A 19,795-nucleotide genomic window follows, 5' to 3' on the forward strand; every position below is an offset into this window, starting at 1 on the left:
GTGTTGTACAAATATATTAACATGTTATTACTTATGTATATACAGTTTATAGTTCAATTTTAATGAACATTTTGTCTTGTAACTTCAGAGACGTGTTTCCATCATGGTTTCTTATTTAGGGGCTTTAGCATTATAATTACAGAGACCTCCCAAAAACAAATTTATAAAAAGAAAGAGAAGCAGTTATATGTAAAAAAATATGTTTTCATGCTATCTTCACACAAGGGTACAATAGTGAATATAGAATTGTGCACAAAATATTGTTCAAAGTAGTGAAATCAAAGATCAGACTCATGCAAGTTCTGGTTATTTCCATTTTCCTCTACACTGGCGAAGGGTTGGGTAGGGTTACTTTAACTGGATTACTTTCAATTACTTTTGGATTACTCCAATACCAAATATGCTAATAAAAGACAAAAGAAAATAAATATGAATAAAATGACTAAATTTTGTGCAGGCTTGGGGAGTAATGCAATACATGGAACAGCAAAAATGATGTTGGCAAGCTGTTTGGATTGATTTTCATTTTGTTTCTGTCGCATTTGATGTTAGTTTTGCCGGAGATCAAAGAGATCAAAGCCAGGAGAGAAAGCTTACCACGTGTTGTGAGTCATCATTTTATTCATATTTAGTTTCTTTTGTCTTTTATTAGCATATTTGGTATTGGAGTAATCCAAAAGTAATTGAAAGTAATCCAGTTAAAGTAACCCTACCCAACCCTGCACTGCAAGACTGGAAAAAAAAATCCAGGCCATGGAGATGCTACATGAGAATTCTAGGCATCAGCTGATTATCCCATTTGACAACCGAAACGGTGTGCAAAAACCATCAGAGACACACTGGACCCTACGAAGAACTGTTGTCAATTGTGCGCTGACTAAACATAAGTAGTATGGTCACAAGATCATCAGGAATGACCGAGATAATTCTCCAGGGCATAGTCCAAGGGGGCAGACCAAAAACAGAACTGGGCCGACAACAGTAAGGAATGGACTGGAGCTAACTTTGCCACGACCCAAGAACAGACCAGGGACTGACAATAGCGAAGAAAGCTGTCAAGAGTAGCGTCCTCATTGGTGCCCAGACGACCCATGCAGTTAAGGGATCCATAAACCGTGAACACCGGACGTTTCAAAAGCAAAAAGGCTTAATAACCTGGGCTATTCTTCAGGTAGTGCATCAGACCCTCCCGTACATCCCTGCCCTCTTCCTCTACCCCTTCTAACTCTGCCTCCACTGGCTCCGCAGGTGCATCCCAGTCATTGTCATAGGCATCTCCACGACTCTCACAGAGGTTATGAAGAGCACAGCATGTCAACACCATACTTTTCACAAGATTAACATCACAGGCATTTATTTTCATGAGGCAACGCCACCTTCCTTTCAGTCTACCAAACGCATTCTCAGACACTTCTCGTCCTCTGCCGATTTTCCCGTTGAAAACCTGCTGTTCTGCTGTCAGTCTTCCAGTGTCAGGGAATGGTTTTAAGAGCCAGTTCTGCAAGGGGTAAGCAGAGTCTCCCAGGATGTAGTAGCCAACATCCACCCCACCATAGTTCCTGGTGTAAGCTGAAAAGTGTTTACCGCAACTGGCCAACTCCCACAACGTGGACCGTTTCAAAACCTGCGCATCATGCAAACTCCCTGGCACTCCTGCAAACACATCCCAAAAAAGTCCTTTTCCGTCTACAACACCTTGAAGGATGACAGAGTGCCCGCCTTTCCGGTTACTGTAGTCATGGTATTCCTGTGGTGCCAGGATGGGTATATGAGAAGAACCAATGGCACCGATACACATTGGAAGACCCCATGTGTTCTCACTGAAGGAAGCCATCTGTTCCAGCTTCCCCTGGTCAGGGAACCGTATTTGTTCCGGTAGCAACAACGTCTCTACAGCTGCACAGAACTCCTGCACACACCGGCACACAGTTGTTATGCCTACTCCAAACAGATGGCCGACAGTTCTGTACTCCGAGCCGGTCGCGAGCTTCCGTAGAGCGATGGCCACTCTCTTCCGCAAGGGAACACATCTTCGGAACGACGTGTTCTGTCTCTCCATCATTGGACGCAGTTTGTTGCAAAGGTAGGTGAAGGTTTCTTCGGACATCATGAAGTTCTGGACCCACTGCGTGGTGTTGAAGCCGGGAACGGTGACATCCCACCACTCGGTAGCTCGGTTGAATGCCCAAACCGATGGTCTCCGGCGGCAACTTTTCAAATAACGAAAGATCTGGAATATACATAAATCCCGTACACATTAAAATATGCAATAGTAAGAGCTAAAAGTATGTAACTAAACATGAACACTGCAACTCTATTTAGTATCACTGTGTGATACATCCAAAGACATTCAAAAAGGGGACTTTTTAAAATGACTTATGTTGAAAATGTAATTTAATAATTGTAATTTATTTACTGTAAGTTTCCGGTAGCTTTTTATTTAAGTTTTTATTTACATTTATATGCGTTCCTTTTACTTCATTTCCTGCACTGTTAGTTTTTGGTTTACGTGTAAGATTAGTCAATTTAGTCATGTTGAAATTCTACTTACCGTAAATTCCGGACTATAAGCCGCTACTTTTCCCCCTAACTTTCAACTCTGCGGCTTATTCAGTGATGCGGCCAATTTATGTAATTTTTCTAACGGCCGCTAGAGGCGCTCGAGTGTTGCTACCATTAACTGTCCTGTCAAAGCTATATTATTATTATTAAAGCTTTGAAAACTCTCTCCGTGTACCGTCTTTCTTTGTAAATATATGTAACCCATGTATAATATGTATTTGCAACTGTATATTTTTGTAATGTCTTTTTTTGTATTTATTTTAGACACTTATTCTGATATGTATTGAACGGGTGAACGAAAAATGAGGGGCGGAACAAACGCGGGGTGCCGAGTTTAAGTGGGGACCGCTAAAGGTGAGGGACAGACAAGGAAAGAAGAGGGGGTAAAAAGTTGGTTAAAGAAAAAGGAGTTGCGTGAGTAAATGTGTTCATCTGATATATTTTTCCCACCCTTACCTTTGGAAATATACACTTTTTTCCTTGGATTACTTTCAACGGGACCCGGGCTCTGCAGGTCTGCATCAAACCTTAAGTACCGGTATCGTTTTCCATTCATTTTGCCGGCTGTAATTTTTGGACTGTGGACTTTAATGAAGGACATTTAGTTTCAATCGCGGGACTTTAAGTCAGGTTTGGGTTAATTTTGTGTTTGTGTTACATGCATAAATGTGGGCGCATGCGGCTTATATACAGGTGCGGCTTGTGTATGTACAGAATCGGTTTTCCTCTTGAAATGTGGTGGGTGCGGCTTATAATCAGGTGCGCTCTATAGTCCGTAATTTACGGTAATTTACTGTGAACGGTATCAGGGAGCTTACAGTATTAAAGTGATATATTTTTATCCATCCATCCATTATCTGCACCGCTTATCCTAAGTAGGGTCGCGAGGGTGCTGGAGCCCATCCCAGCTATCTTCTGGAGCCCATCCCAGCTATCTTCGGGCAGTGGGCAGGGGACACCCTGAACTGGTTGCCAGCCAGTCGCAGGGCACACAGGGACAGACAACACTCGCTCATTCACACCTCGGGACAATTTGGACCGGCCAATTAACCTGACATGCATGTTTTTTGGTAATGTGGGAGGAAACCGGAGTGCCCGGAAGAAACCCAAACTACACAGGAATGCTGGTAGCTGAATTTGAACCTATGACCTCAGAACTGTGCCACACACGCGCTAACCACTGCGCTGCCGTGCTGCCCGTTATATTTTTATGCATTCTCAAAATTTCTTATGCCTATTTTTAAGCTTTACTGCTCCAAATTTCAGTTATCGGCTTCTTAATACCAATAATCGGTCCTGAGAAACCCATATACATATATCGATCCCTAGTCGCGATGTGTTTGTAAGGTTAATGATCGCCTATAAGGGTAATTTGAATAACTAATAAGGGGGCAAATTGCTTAGGTTGACAGGTATTTTTTGGTTTGAACAATTTTATTGACACTATTAACAGTAAATGAACAATGTGTGGTTAGAAACATTTTTTCTCGACAATCTTAACAGCAATTAAGCATATTCACAATTTCGTTATATCTGACAAAATGACTTTGTATACATTTTTTCGACACTTTTAACAGCAATTAAACACACAATTTCATTATATCATATCCCAACAATATGAATTTTTATCGACACTTTTAACAGCAATTGAATACTTCTTGTTTTTTTTTAGCAAATAAACAATGTGAGGTTTGAACAATTTTTCTCGACAATCTCAACAGCAATTATGCATATTCACAATTTCCTGACGTTTTAACAAATTTTCCCGACATTTTTAACAGCAATTAAACACACGATTTCATTATATCATATTGTGACATAATTCCTATCATATTTTCATCATTTTAAGAGTGTGATACTCCAGTGTTATCAAATTTACAAGCATGCACTTAAGCGAGAGCAACACATAAGCCGCTCCTGCATTTACGGCGCTACAAAATAAAAATACATTAAACGAGAAGTGACGAATATTGAAGCTATTATAATAACAAGTATTCTGTTTATTTTCTTCGTTTATCCTAAACATGCGTGCAAATATTAGCTTACCCGGTTGCGTCGCCGGGCAACCGCAGCCTTCACGTCGTCGTCTGGGCTCTGATGTACAACTTCCCAGAGCCTCCTCTGCTTTTCAACAGTGTTTTGTTTTGCAGCCCCCAGCTTTCGTCTTACTTCCTCCAATCTTTGTGTCTTTTTTGCTGTTACAAAAAGCCACAAACCGAGGGTCAAGTACAATATCACCTCTGTTTGAATATCCATTTTCGCGTGAGTGTGCGTCTGTGTCGCGTCGATGGTGACGTCATGTTATGTTTTTGTCGCACTAAAGATGACGTCAGGCATTGGCGCTGTCATTGTAAATGTAAACAAACTCGGAAAAGTACTTGATAGCCTTAGCTTTGTTTTTTTTTCTTTATTAAAATAAACATTAAAATAAACATTACCATTCAAACATCTTACCACAGTGCTGCGTGAACAGTACATTCGAGCTGTACAAAAACAAAATATCAATAAAGAAAAAAGTTAAAAACAAAACAGTAAAGTAAAACATAATTGAACCCCTTGTCAATCCTTACAGCAATAAAATAAAAAGTTCCAGACCATAATTTTTACTCACATAGCTTTTATTGGAAGAAATCATTTTTTAAAATTACTTTTCAAGTGGAAGAAATCAAACCATTGCTCCCTAAATCATGTCGTTTTTCGTGATGTACTAACAGGGTTGTGTAGGGTTACTATAACTGGATTCCTTTCAATTACTTTTGGATTACCGGTACTCCAATATCAAATATGCTCATAAAAGACAAAATAAACTTAATATGAATAAAATGATGACTCACAACACGTGGTAAGCTTTCTCTCCTGGCTTTGATCTATTTAATCTCCGGCAAAACTAACATAAAATGCGACAGAAGCAAAATGAAAATAAATCTTAACAGCTTGCCAACATCATTTTTGCCGTTCCATGTATCCCGTTACTCCCCAAGCCTTTAGTCATTTTATTCATATTTAGTTTCTTTTGTCTTTTATTAGCATATTTGGTATTGGAGTCATCCAAAAGTAATTGAAAGTAATCCAGTTAAAGTAACCCTACCCAACCCTGTATACTAATGGGGCAAGTTTCAAATATGTATTGTTATCGTTGGTCCCCCACTTAATACTAAAGGAATTCTTTTTTTAATGCGTGTTAGAGACATTATTGTTGACATTTTGGTTTATCCTCATGTTGAATTTGTATTTTGGGGTAAGAATTTCAAATAAAACTCGTGGAAAAACAGAAGAGTACAATGTATGCGATAGTGGCTCAACACTAGATGGCGCCCTTGGACTTGTCCTTTGCCTTCAGTCCTTCTCCTGGTTTTAAAAATCGACGTTATACTTTATAATCGTATAATATGCGATTATTTTGGATTAAAATTCCTTTTTGAATTTGTAATTTTGAAAAGAACATAGGCTTCATAATTGTGACAGTCTTTTGTCTTCTGCGCCGATAACGCTGCAAGTTTATACAATACAGTGCCACACTTCTACTTTTGTTCACCTTTATTTCTCAATCCGTTGCCAAAACCAACACAAGATTTGAACCCACTTTCGACAAGGTGATGTATTAAAACACGATGTTTCGGTGAATGAACACAAGTCACGCGAACGCCAGTTTGCAATCAACAACCAGAGTGCTACTGGAGGTTACTAACATGTGCAACGTGGAAATTCCAAGTTTTTTTCAGGAATTGCAGAGTAAAAGTTTTTCTAGGAATATTTTCAAAATAAATACTTGCATGATGACCGGAGCAGTCAACTCAATGTGGGTATAAAAAAATCTATTTTTGCTCCTCTTTGGCAAGGCAACAATACAAGTGACAAATGATTGTGTTATTTGTCGTAAAACCAGATTAAAAACCATCTATTTTAAATATGTCCACTTTTTGATCAATTTCTGTCCTACGACTGAATATAAATTACATTGAATGCAAAATATATTCACTGACTGGGCTGTAATACAAGGTCAGGGCAGGCTGGTGGAAGGTGTTGTTTACAGGAACGGCAGGAACGGGACGTACTGCTCATAAGATAATCAGCACACCCAGACGCTGTTGACGCAGAAAGGCCCTGATCACGCAGAAAGGCTCGGTGTTGTTTTGAGGACCCCAGACATCGGGACGCTTGTCTATGAGATGGTGAAGCCCAGGGGGCTTCCTTGGCACGTCCATGGGAGGAGCCGGCACACCATTATGCGGGGAGTAGATGGCCAAGAAGAGAAAAAACTAAAGGAGTTCAGAAGAAGGTTTCCGACAGACGCCAACGTCACTTCAGCCGTCTCTAATGGAGTACACTTAGTTAAATTGTTAGGGAAAATAAATCTGCCCCTGTGTGAAAATGTCAGCTTTCCTGTTCATTTTCCCCTCAAGAAACGAGCGCGCATAAATTGTTGGGTGAGTGTAGGTTGTGTTTGGTTAATGGAGTCAGATAACTATTTCGAGCAAATAGGTAAACGGTAGATTTTGATATTAAATTCCAACAATTCCTTTTGAGATACTGTAAATCAGTGGTTCTCCACTGGTCTGACTACAGTACCCACCATTCTACCCCTAATGACAAGTTGCGAACCAAATCAGGAAAAAAAATTCCACTTCTTTCTTCTTCTTCTTCTTCTTTTAAAGCAGAGACAGTACAATATTGTCAGGACCAGAACGGAGACAGGACCCACTTGCGTTGTGTCTCTCACAAGTTTTATTGGAAGAAAGAGAAAGGGTGGCGGCCACGATCCGGTGATTGCTGGACGCGGGAGGCAGGTCGCTCTGAACGAGGAAGTGGATCTCCCGTGGGGATTAGTGTCGGGAACGGAAAAACGAGTCAGTAACCGGGACAGGAGAGCAAAAACGTGGACAGGGTCGGAAGCGAGTCGGAAGCCAGGAAAGGAGAGTAGACGTGGTCGGGGACAAAAAGAGGTCTAAAGCCGGGATGGGAGAGTAGACGTGGTCAGGATCAAAAACAGGTCTAAGCCGGGGGACAGACGGGAGCAAAAAACAGGTGGGAGTCAGGGTCGAAAAAGGCTTGCCTAGTGTTAACTGAGGTTCGCAGACGGACTGACAAAAGGGGACAGATAGGAGTGGATTTAAATAGGGACAGGGAGCCAATCAGAGTCCGAGGCAGTTGGTGCCAAAGGGGCGGGCACAGGTAATTCACATCGGTAATCATGACAAATATACAGTATTCACCTTTTGTTTCTTTTTCAAAAAAACAAAAAGGACTTCAAGTACCGTATACTGGCATATAAGCCTGTTTCACACATAAGCGACCCCCTAAAATTGCTTCAAAATAGCCACATTAAATAAAAAATTAAAATATTAATACAACTTGTACATAAACATTGATAATTATCAAATTGTGTAGGTAATAAAGATTAATATGCTGGTAAAAGCTTAAAAATTACAACATTTCGAAACCATTTACGTTACCTTCCAGTCGCCCTTCGATGACACCCGTACACTGTTTTTGTATCTCGGAGTCATTTGCTTTTTCGACTCGATTGTTGTGTCACTTTTTTCACCTTTCCACACGTAATCCGTCTAATTTTCTTGGGAAGAAAAAGGAAATAAAAACAACAAAATCACAATAAAATGAGATGTAGACCCTCTCAAACACAAATGAGACGCTATACTGAAAAGTAAGAAGGCCTCAAGCAGGACATTATTGCAATCTACTGTAGAGGAGTGTAATTAACCCTTGTTTTTTTTCTTCTTAGCATCATTTTGCCACGGTAAAAGCTCAAGACCCACTGAAAATGGGACTGCGAACCACTTTCTGATCTTGACCCACTTGTTGAGAAACACTGATTTAAATAGTACACATTATTGACACAAAATAATTGTACATCCGTGTACACTTCTACTTAAGAATGTCTCTACATATGAAAGTTTCAGGTTACGAAGTACCTGAACGGGAAAATATTGCCTCTAGTTACGAAGTCAAACATAAAGTACAGTACACAGTGCTATTAGCTGCTCCCAGTTTCCTGAACGTAAACAAACTAGCTATTGCTCCAAATCTACCTGGTTCCCAGCATGCTCTTCGTGTCACCATCAGAGTTCACAGACGAAGAGGAAGAGAGGTTCAGGCAAGTAAAAGGGGAGGACGACGCGGCCATCATTCCATTAGCCCAAATTAAAGACATTTTAGCAAAATCCATTACGTTGCAAAATTTGTGGAAAGGAATTACCCGGGAAAATTTTTGACAAGTCGGGCTATCGCTATATCTGCACATTTCTGACTGTTTGTCAAAGGCCGGCAAAAGCAGACATCATTGGGTCAGTTTTTCAATAAACCCGAGGCAAAAAGGTAAATTCATATTTTTATTATTTCCTTTATCCTTAGTTTTTTTTTTACATGATGTTTCCCTTTTTATGTTTATTGTGCGGTAATCTAATTTTAACAATTATTTGTTTCATGTTCTGATACCCTTTGAGGATATATTAAAAAATATACTGTACTTTTGCGGGTCTTGGAACGGATTAGTGCATTTACATACAAAATGCGTCTACTTGCAAAGTTTTCAGGTTACGAAGCTACTCCCAGAACAAATTAAATTCATAAGTAGTGGTACCTCTGTACTTAGAATTTACTTGTTAAGTCATGTGACTTCCTAAAGAAAATTCGATTTTTGAATGACTGTATTCATTAGGCCAGGTCAGTTACATAGCAAATGCAACACAGGATACAGTAACCCCTCGTTTTATGATTGTGTTGCTCGTCTCACGCTATTCGATATTGGAGATTTTTCCCCTTCATGATGAAGCAAATACATTTTGTGTGTTGGTGCGTTGCTTTAGTGTCAGCAAACGTTGTGTGGACCTGAGGTGATGCTTAATTGGGCCTCAGAGGCATGAAACCGCCAGACTCCCGTGTCTCCTTGTCTTGGTAATGACTAATTGCCAAGATGCTCGGCAAGCGAGGATCTTGATTCAGTTCCGGGGCTTTGGGACGCTTTTCATGAAATATTCACTTTTATACGTAACACCAAATTTGGGGCTTTCTTATCACGGCAAAGAGTGAGGCGAGGATCTGAAGAATACTCTCGGATAATGAGATATTTCAACCATTGATTGCTTGTGTTTGCAAATATTGGGGTCGGGAAACTTTTCGACCCCAAGAGCCTAAATAGGAAAATATTTGGATTTTTTTGAGCAAGAATATATTCTAAGACAAAATACAACAAAATCACCAAACCCACTCTCCAGACAAAAGCTAAATAGATACAGTAGTTTGCTAAATATAAATAGCTAAAAATGTAGGAACGCAGCTAACTTCAAAGCTAAAAAAGGTAGCCAGATAATTTATCATGTTCTATCTATCTATCTATCTATCTATCTATCTATCTATCTATCTATCTATCTATCTATCTATCTATCTATCTATCTATCTATCTATCTATCTATCTATATCCATCCATCTATCTATCTATCTATCTATCTATCTATCTATCTATCTATCTATCTATCTATCTATCTATCTATCTATCTATCTATCTATCTATCTATCTATCTATCTATCTATCTATCTATCTATCTATCTATCTATCTATCTATCTATCTATCTATCTATCTATCTATCTATCTATCTATCTATCTATCTATCTATCTATCCATCCATCCATCCATCCATCCATCCATCCATCCATCCATCCATCTATCTATCTATCTATCTATCTATCTATCTATCTATCTATCTATCTATCTATCTATCTATCTATCTATCTATCTATCTATCTATCTATCTATCCTGTAAATATTTTACACGGTTGGATTCACTATGTTGGATGTAAGAGGACCATGGTTGCGTATTATTATTGAAAGTGATGGCTGCAAGACGACTTTGGTGAGCTACCCCGGCTTTATATTTTCCCAGTATCTTGTTTCAGACTGATCTTGATGTTTCTGTGATGAGTCTATTTTAGACAGATATTTTCTATTTATCTATCTAATCATTATCTAGTACAGTGGAACCTCGGTATTCGAACGCCTCTCAGTTCAAACAAATCGGAGTCCGACCAAAAATTTCGAGAAATTCTTGCTTCGCTGTTCGGTCAAAAAATCAGAGTTCGAACGCCGGTAATGCGTGAGTGCGTACGCTAGGGTGCGATGCTAAGCGGCGTACGGGTGTTTTAGCCCCTTATTATGCCTCCGAAGAAAGTCAGTGCAAGCAGCAAAGTTGCAACAGGTGAAAAAAGAAAAGTAGTGCGTACAACTATTGCATTTAAGAAAGAAATACAGTAATAGCAAAATATGAAGGTGTGCGAGTGTCTGATCTTGCTAGGGAATACAGCATGGCTAAATCTACGATCAGTACGATACTAAAGAATAAAGAGGCTGTGAAATCTAGTCATGTGGCTAAGGGAGTGAGTGCTATAAGCAAGCAACGGCCGTCCACCTGCGCTTTCTGCTGACCACCACAAAGGTAAGAAATCCTATCCATAATTCTTTTCTTTAGTCTTTGATTACGACAACGCGAACGTACGATTGGCCTGGATTAGCTTTATGTGGGTGTTGGAACAGAGCCCAACTTTCAGGGTGTTGGAACGGAGCCCCATTTCCAATGAACCGCTCACCACTTGTTGTGGAGACCCGGGTGCTAAATGACTTGTAAACGACCTGATTTTTGTATTTTTACACGTTCATGTTAGCGTAATCTTTGTACGGAAGATTACGCTAACGCGAACGTACCATTAGCCTGGGTTATCTTTATGTTTCCGTTAAACATTCAAGGTAAACATCCAGGGTGTTGGAACAGATTAAAACGATTTACATTATTTTCAATGGGAAAAATGATTTCGGTGATCGAACGAATCGTTTTTCGAACAGGGTTCTGGAACGGATTATGGTCGAGAACCGAGGCTCCACTGTATTATTTTATAATATATATTATGTAAGATAAACAAGCAAGAATACATTAAAATAATACAAAATAAAACTCAAAACATTTTCTTCCCCTGTGAAATGTGAAACAAAAAGTAAATCAATTGAACTAATACATAATCAGATTAGTCGATGACTAATTGATGACAGCCCCAATCTCAAATGACTTTCACAAAAGACCCTCAACACTGTTAATTTGTGTACAATCTACCTTTGTATTAAAGTACACGTCATACACAAAGTATTAGATCATTTTAAGTACATTAAAAAATAAAGAGATAGACATTCGACGACCAAGTACAAAAATAACACAACTGACTACAATTGCGGAATGTACAGTTCGAGAGAAAAAAGATAAGTTGCTTTCGTAAAAAATAAAATATTTCAATTTCACAGTTTCCAGCTCATTTAGGCTACCTATTGTTTTGCTTCAGTCCTATAAAGAGCAGATGTGCATGTTTTTGCAACGGTATTTTTCAATGTATGGCAATAACTTGCAAATAATTTACAAAAATGTCTTTAAAAAGTAGAAAGACATTGCCAGTTTGATTACTAAAAAAAACATGAGGCCCAAAGTTCCAAGAGTCTCGAAATGTGAACAAGTTATGCAAGTGAGATCAATAACCGGCGGCGTAGGCCCACTTTCGGGGGTCCGACTGAGCGTGGAGTCCGTCCTGGTGGCGAACCACCGCCTGTACCACGGCTCCGGTTGACTTCAGGAACTGTGTCTCGTGGTACTTCTTAGATAGACCCTCCATGATGTTCTGCCAGGACAATTGAGAGGTTAGACCTGGCCTAAAAAAATCCAGCCCGACCCCACCCGAAGGGTATGAAAGCCTGAGCCCGATTAATTAACTTTAAGGTTCGTACACCTTTCTAATGAATAAATGAATGAATGAAAACTTTATTTTGAACATTCAAATAAAAAATAGAACAAAAACAATAATTCAAAAACAAAATAATGTTACATAATATGTTCGAAAAGGGGTAGTAAGAAGCAGATGCTTATATTCCCTACACCTTCATCTTCCCTATTAAATACACCAATGATAATAACAACAATTGTAATAATATAACAGAATAACAGTTATGATATAACAATAGCAACAATAACAACAAAGTTAACCATAGTTCTAGACGTACTATTCCCAATCTCTCGTATCACTCATACCCCATTTTCTTCATCTCTGTATTCCGCCAGTAATGTTTTTTTTTTTATTTAAATTTGAACAAGTGAATGGTTGGACATTGTTTGATCTCATCTTGTAAATTGTTCCAAAGTTTGACTCCACACACACACATACTTTTCCTGGTTGTTCTCACCTTTGGGATTATGAATTTACTACAGACCATGACCAAATATAAGCACTTCTAAAGCACCCTCAAGACAAATTTTCAAATTTTTTCCATTCTGATTAAATACAAAAATCCGGTGTGAATCATGTATTTTGCAGAAACTCAAATATATCTGCAATTTACATATGCGATTTCTAATCTTGCGTGTGCAACTAACATGCGCCTGTCTTGTTGGGCGCCACCTGTAGGGGGAATGACGCTTCATAGGACAATGCCATACAAACAAATACCAGATATTGTTAATCACGAGGGAACAAGAAATGCAACGCCAAAGGGAAGCCACCAGAGAGCATTGTCTGACCTGTTGAGAAACATGGCGACAATTTCAAGCGTTTACAATAATTTCACCCAAACTCCAAGCACTTTTCAATCCTTGAAACCACAACCTTGAAAATCAAACATTCTCAAAGATCTCAAGCAAAAGTCCCAGCGGGGCACAGAAAAACCATGTAAGGAAAAGCAATCCAAACTATCATAAAGCATGCAGACCAAAACTCACTTTGTCGAAATCGGGCTCGGCTACCGTGGCGTTGGGGCTCAGCTGGTTGTGGAGCCTGGGGTCGGACACTGCCGTCTTCAGGTCGTAGTCGAAGAACAGCGCCTTCAAAATAACCTGCGCAACGATTTCAAGCGTCAACGGGAGAGGAGGTGGATCGCAGGATGTTTTGAAGGGTTACCTGAGCAACGGAGGTGGTGATCTTTGTCCCCCCGGAGCCGCCCACCACCATTTTCACCCGCCGTTGTTTGTCGAAAATGATGGCCGGACACATGGAAGACATCGGTCGTTTCCCTTTTGAACAGCGGAGTCTTTATTTTTAACTAATAACAGGGTTCCTACAGCTTAAGGGAAGTTGAATTCGAGACTCTTTAATGAATTCCAATTTAAGACCAAGTCATCAAATAAAAAATACCATCCCTGCAGGATCAAAGGGGTACTACCACCCCATAACTTCTCAACAAAATGCAATGCAGTTATTCGGATTGGTTTAACGTGCTAAATGCCTCATAAATCCTGCGACAATACATATAGATAGATAGATAAATACTCTTTTCATCCCCGTAGGGAAATTCATACTTCCAGCAGTATCCTTGTGTTGATTATTAACAGATTAACAAGATGGCCTCGGGGTGCTGTGTTTGTAGTTTAGCAACAGCGGAGTGGATGACGTCACACGCTAGGCCAAACGGTCGACGTCCCTGCAGCAGATGGAAATCTTCGTGGCCAGGGTTACACCACCTTGTGTTCACGTAGATAGCGAGTCCACCTCCTCTCCGCTTCCCTCAGGCTTTTGTGTCTCTGTCTGCTCTAACAGTGCTGAAGCCGGGTAGCTCCGGGTAGCTCCACGTTAGCGTCCAGGATGCTAGACATGAGCCTCGTTTCCGTAAAACACAGAAAACTGCACTCCCTGTACGTTTTGATGTTTTTCACCAGCACAGCCAGTTAGTCGGTCTTATTTGGTAGAGAGTTTATTTCCCATGATTACGGACGGTACCGAAGGCTTACAACGCCGCTAGCTGCTTAGCCTTCACCTTAGCTCCAGCTCTGCAGCCACGATAGGGCCCCCTCATCACGCCGGCACATGATTTCTTCAGGGCAAGGAGTTGATTCCTCGAATAAACGCATTTTTGGGCGTTAAAACCCATGATGATAGGATAGAAAGTAATCCAAAGTGTAGTCAAACGGGACGAAAAACACCGAAGATAGATGCAGATGATAAAAACAATAAATTACAAAAAGAGCGAAATAACACAGAGCTGCTGGAAAGGCTGCCGCTTGCCTATGATATCGATGAGGAAATAAGTTGCGAACGCTTTTATTATACAATTTTATCGATTCGTTGTTGCAGCCCAAGTAACAACGTAGCAATATCACCATAATTTGTTTTTTCAAAAATGCATATTAAACTGGGTAACCGTTGCACAACGTAGTAGGAAAAAGTAGCTCTCAGCTTGAAAAAGGTTGTAGATCCCTAGTTTAGAAAAACCTTCTCCACACAGAGGATAAATAACACACTCATGCAACTGACCTGGCCTAATGAAATTATTTGGCGATGGCGGCACCCCGAAGCCATTTGTGATGAATGGGGAGCTGAAGTCGTCCATTTCGTTGTTGAGGATGATCCCTGTCGATTTGGACAGGACTTTGGAGCCCAAACTATGGGACAGTTAGCAACAGTCAGATTGTTTAAAAAAACACGAAAAATGCTGCTACCCTCTGCTGTAATCGTACTATTGGTTGATGGTGCTGGTTGCCGCAACTGCGCTGCCGTCCTCCGCCACCACGGAAATGTGCGAGGTGCCGTGGTTGTCGGGGAGGTAAAACTCGGGTTCGTAGTAGCTCATATTATGAGTGGTCCAGTCGGTTATCTTGGCTCGAAGGTCGTCGGCGTACCACTGGGAGGTGATGTTCTGGAGGAGCTTTGCAAGGCACAAGGTTCATACGCATTTTTCATGGTCAAATTCATCCATCCATTATCTGCACCGCTTATCCTCAGCCAATTGTCCAATTTATTCAGTACCATTAAAAGAGGATATATATATATATATATATAAATGATCTACTTGTCATCTTAGATTCATTTCCTTTGGAGAGGATGCTGAAGGATTTTATACATTTGACTATAAAGTATTTTATACATTCGACTATAAAGGATTTTATACGATTACTCATAATGCAATGAAGATTTTCACTGAGCAGGCTTTAGTTCATTGCAAGATGGCGGCTGCGCATGGATACATGCTTGCGGCTAGCTCTCCAGCTAATCTTCTATTTATTGCCGTTCTCTTGTCTTTTTTGCTTTCACTTTTGGACACATGTGTGGCCAAAAACACTTACAGTAGGGACGAAATTATTCGGTTGGGTGGGCGTCTAAATTTCGATTTTTCGGGCACTTTTTATACCGCCCATGATATACCGAGCGAACTTCAAAGAGACCCGGCATCCTTGTGGACAGCTATTCCTCTTAATAAACGTCGCCGACGGCGCCGTAAAGAAAGGACACAGAAGCGTGGTTGCCGTGCAGGTAGATGTGTGAAGCGTGTGAAGTCCAAGCAGCAAGATAGACGCGAGGATGGACGCGAGGATGTAACTAATTCCACCATTCATTCCTCGCCGGACAACCGACGCTTTAAACTCAGCGCTCACGAGCGGCCACAACGCCGGGAGCTTTTGAAGATCTCGACAAAGACTACAAAGAGTTCAGCTAAGTCAAATGATTCAGCAAAGCTGAAATTTGGTCTGTTAAATATTAGATCGCTTGCTCCAAAAGCTTTACTTGTTGATAACATTATTCGTGATTATAAACTTAACTGTATGGGTCTTTGTGAAACGTGGTTACGCCCGGATGAGCACTTAGCGCTAAATTATGCCTCTCCCCCAGACTACGAGAGTAGTCATATAGCACGCACGCTGAAAAGAGGTGGTGGTGTTGCGCTAATCTCTGAAAAATCGCTCAAATTTAATACACGTACCTCTAATAATTACAAAACGTTTGAGGCTCTTGTGATGCGGTCCCCTCAATTGTCAATTGATGTAATAACTATCTATCGTGCACCTGGGCCATACACAACTTTCTTAGACGAATTTGCTGAACTTTTGTCTGAACTAGTAACCTATGCAGACAAAATTATAATTATGGGAGACTTTAACATTCATATGAACTCCCCACACAGTTCACTTACTATTGCGTTTAGTTCTCTAATTGATGCATTTGGTTTTACTCAACTGGTTGACTTGCCAACCCATAAAAATGGGAACACGCTAGACTTGATTCTGACTCGAGGAGTTTTAACCTCAAACATTATGGTTCTACCGTGTACTACTGTTATCTCTGATCATTATTTAGTGACATTTGAGGTGCTAACTAAATGTAGACTTAATAAAGCTGAGGGATTTAGCGGACGCAATATAAGCACTGGCACAGTTTCTGAGCTCTTTGAACTCCTTCCTGGAGCAGTTGCGTCCTTTCCTAAATACAATGGCTCGATTGACTCACTCATGAATGAGTTCAATACCACCCTGACTAGTGTGCTGGATTCAATAGCGCCCATAAAACTAAAATCACGTCCTAAAAGACGCACACCTTGGTTTACTGATGAAACTAGAGCCCTTAAAAAAGAATGCAGGAAATGGGAGAGAAAATGGCGCGCTACCAAGCTTGAGGTTTTCCATCAAACCTGGTGTGACAGCTTGTTAAAGTATAAAGCGGCCCTTGCCTCTGCAAAATCGGCCTACCTTTCGAAGGTGATTGCGTCTCAAAAGAACAACCCCAAAGCCCTTTTTGACACTGTAGCATCGCTTACAAGGCAACAGGCTATCGCAGACAGTTCGACACACTCTGCTCAGGACTTAATGGTCTTCTTCACTAAGAAGATTCAATGCATACAGGAAGAAATTGCAAAAGATATTGTTAGTACCACACGTATTAAAGGACTGAAATTTACAGATGCACGACAGGGTGGCTGCCCTGGGAAAATGGCCGGTTTTAGTGAACTGTCACTTGATGATCTCAAACAAGTGGTGAATGCGGCCAAACCGACAACTTGCCAGTTCGACCCTCTCCCAGGTTCACTTATTAAAAGTCTTTTTAGCGTCCTTGGGCCTTCAGTTCTAAATATTATAAATACATCACTCTCCTCAGGTGTAGTTCCAGCAGCTTTTAAGTCCGCCGTTATTAAACCCACACTGAAACGACCCAACCTTGATCCAGAAATATTAAGTAATTACAGACCTGTGTCAAACCTACCTTTCCTCTCTAAAGTACTCGAAAGAGTAGTGGCACAGCAGCTGAATGCTTTCATATCGGAGAATAACCTTTTTGAATCCATGCAATCTGGATTCAGGGCTAACCACTCTACTGAGACAGCTCTGATCAAGGTAACAAATGATCTCCTAATGTCAATGGATTCTGGCGCTTCATCACTTTTGCTGCTACTGGATCTTAGTGCTGCTTTTGACACAGTGCGCCACAATATCCTACTAGAACGGTTGGAAAAATGGATTGGTCTCTCAGGAGCCGTCCTCTCGTGGTTCAAATCTTACCTCTCAGATAGGACGCACTGTGTTAAATATGGTGAAACGACATCTGAGCCCTTTAATGTTACCTGCGGTGTTCCGCAGGGTTCAGTGCTCGGCCCCCTACTTTTCAACATTTACATGCTTCCATTAGGTGATATTATTCGCAAGTACAATATCAGCTTCCACTGCTACGCAGACGACACTCAACTATATCTTCCGTTGGAGGAATCTTCCACACTAAACTGTGGAAATTTGGAGGCCTGTCTCACTGAGATAAAAGAGTGGATGTCACTCAATTTCTTGCGTCTTAACTCTGAAAAGACCGAAATGTTAGTCATTGGTCCTTCTAAATGCCGGGACTTATTCGCAAAAACTGCTGTGAACATTGACAAATGTCACATCACACAGAGTGACTCAGTAAAAAATTTAGGTGTCATATTTGACCCTGATCTATCCTTTGAGATGCATGTAAAGCAAATTACTAGAACTGCCTTCTTCCATCTTCGCAACATTGCTAAAATCCGTTCAATACTGTCTCAGTCTGATGCGGAAACAATAATTCATGCATTTGTTACCTCCCGTCTCGATTACTGCAATGCACTACTCTCCGGTCTCCCGAAGTCCAGAATCAAGTCTCTTCAGCTAGTACAAAATGCCGCAGCGAGGCTTTTAACTAGGACAAAAAAGTACGATCACATAACACCGATTATGGCTAACCTGCATTGGCTCCCAGTTAGCCAAAGATGTGACTTCAAAGTTCTCTTAGTATTGTACAAAATCATACATGGACTTGCTCCCTCTTATCTTTCAGATCTGATCTGCCACTATGTCCCGGTCCGAAGCCTACGATCTGAGAGTGCTGGTCTTCTGATGATCCCGAGAGCAAAGAAGTCTTCTGCTGGTTCGAGAGCGTTCTCCATCCGGGCACCGGTGCTGTGGAATGCTCTTCCCCCTGAGATTCGATCTGCAACCTCAGTGGAAATGTTTAAATCTAAACTTAAAACTCACTTCTACTCCATTGCATACGAATAACCTACTCCTCTTGTCGGTTGAAAATAGTTTGTGTAATATAGTGTAACAATCTGTGAAGCCCTTTGAGACTCTTCGTGATTTAGGGCTATACAAATAAAAATGACTTGACTTGACTTGACTAGTTCAATGACAGGGCAGGCTGTTCCGAATGCAAAATAGTTTGTCTAGTTCTGATGATAACAGGACTCTGACGGAGGACGGCAGGCGTTGTTTTGAGAAGCCCCACGTTGGGCTTCCTTGGCACGCCCATGGGAGGAGCCGGCACACCATCTTGCGGGGAGACGTGGGCCAAGAAGAAGAGAACTAAAGGACTTCAGAAGAGGACTCCCCAGAGACTCCCAACGACACGAATTCGGCCGTTTTAAATGGATTACACTTAGTTAAATTGTTAATGAAATTAAATCTGCCCCCGTGTGGAAATGTCAGCTTTCCTGTTCATCTTTTCCGTCAAGAAACGAGCGCGCATAAATTGTTGGGTGAATGTAGGATGTGTTTGGTTAATGGAGTCAGATAACTAATTCGAACAATTTGGTAAGCGGTACATTTTGATACTTAATTCCCAACAATTCGCATGATGGATTTCGTCCCCCCTTTCGCACAACGCAGCCCACGTCTGCACACGGGTGGAAAATAAAAAAAAAAGGCTGTGAGAGAAAAGCCTGGCTCGGTCCAAACACGAACATAATGATTGACATTGACCCGAATTTCGGTAATGTCATGATTACTGATGCGAGGCACTGCTCCTTCGGCGCCAACTGCCTCTGACGCTGATTGGCTACCTGTCTCTTTTTATACCCCCGTCTTCCTGTCACCAATTGTCAGTCCGTCTGTGAACCTCAGTTTACGCTAGGCAAGCTTTTCGACCCTGACTCTCTCCTGTTCTGATTCCGTTTCCCGGCTCTGACCCCTTTTCTGATCCCGA

The 19,795-nt window shown here is 40.9% G+C and overlaps 3 protein-coding genes across 4 annotated transcripts in view; 1 reads left to right on the forward strand and 2 right to left on the reverse strand.

Moving 5' to 3' along the window:
- Positions 1–408: 408 nt before the first annotated feature.
- On the reverse strand, positions 409–4,846 carry LOC148350300 (uncharacterized). Its single transcript, XM_088320351.1, has 2 exons — positions 4,609–4,846; positions 409–2,230 (listed from the first exon to the last, which is right to left on the reverse strand). Exons 1-2 carry the CDS (start codon positions 4,816–4,818, stop codon positions 1,148–1,150), a joined length of 1,293 nt encoding a protein of 430 aa, XP_088176477.1. The 5' UTR covers positions 4,819–4,846; the 3' UTR covers positions 409–1,147.
- Positions 4,847–11,708: 6,862 nt separating this feature from the next.
- The window catches only part of LOC148350301 (glutathione hydrolase 1 proenzyme-like), a 57,647-nt gene continuing 49,560 nt past the window's right edge, over positions 11,709–19,795 (reverse strand). Inside the window, exons 10-14 of one of the 2 annotated variants that reach the window (XM_088355827.1) lie at positions 15,055–15,242; positions 14,852–14,979; positions 13,502–13,614; positions 13,324–13,437; positions 11,709–12,232 (exon numbers count right to left, since the gene is read on the reverse strand). In XM_088355827.1, coding sequence (XP_088211953.1) covers positions 12,086–12,232; positions 13,324–13,437; positions 13,502–13,614; positions 14,852–14,979; positions 15,055–15,242 — 690 coding nt within the window. In that variant the 3' untranslated portion in view covers positions 11,709–12,085. The remainder of the gene's footprint in view (positions 12,233–13,323; positions 13,438–13,501; positions 13,615–14,851; positions 14,980–15,054; positions 15,243–19,795) is intronic. The other variant, XM_088355826.1, reaches the window with a different exon arrangement.
- LOC148350302 (leucine-rich repeat-containing protein 75B-like) overlaps positions 18,560–19,795 on the forward strand; it is a 92,244-nt gene continuing 91,008 nt past the window's right edge. Inside the window, exon 1 of the mRNA XM_088355828.1 lies at positions 18,560–18,771. Within this exon, the coding sequence (XP_088211954.1) occupies positions 18,712–18,771 (60 nt within the window). The 5' untranslated portion in view covers positions 18,560–18,711. The remainder of the gene's footprint in view (positions 18,772–19,795) is intronic.

Source organism: Urocampus carinirostris, chromosome 16 (genome assembly GCF_059441175.1).
Source record: "Urocampus carinirostris isolate Australia breed hairy pipefish chromosome 16, RoL_Ucar_1.0, whole genome shotgun sequence".
NCBI lineage: Eukaryota > Metazoa > Chordata > Actinopteri > Syngnathiformes > Syngnathidae > Urocampus > Urocampus carinirostris.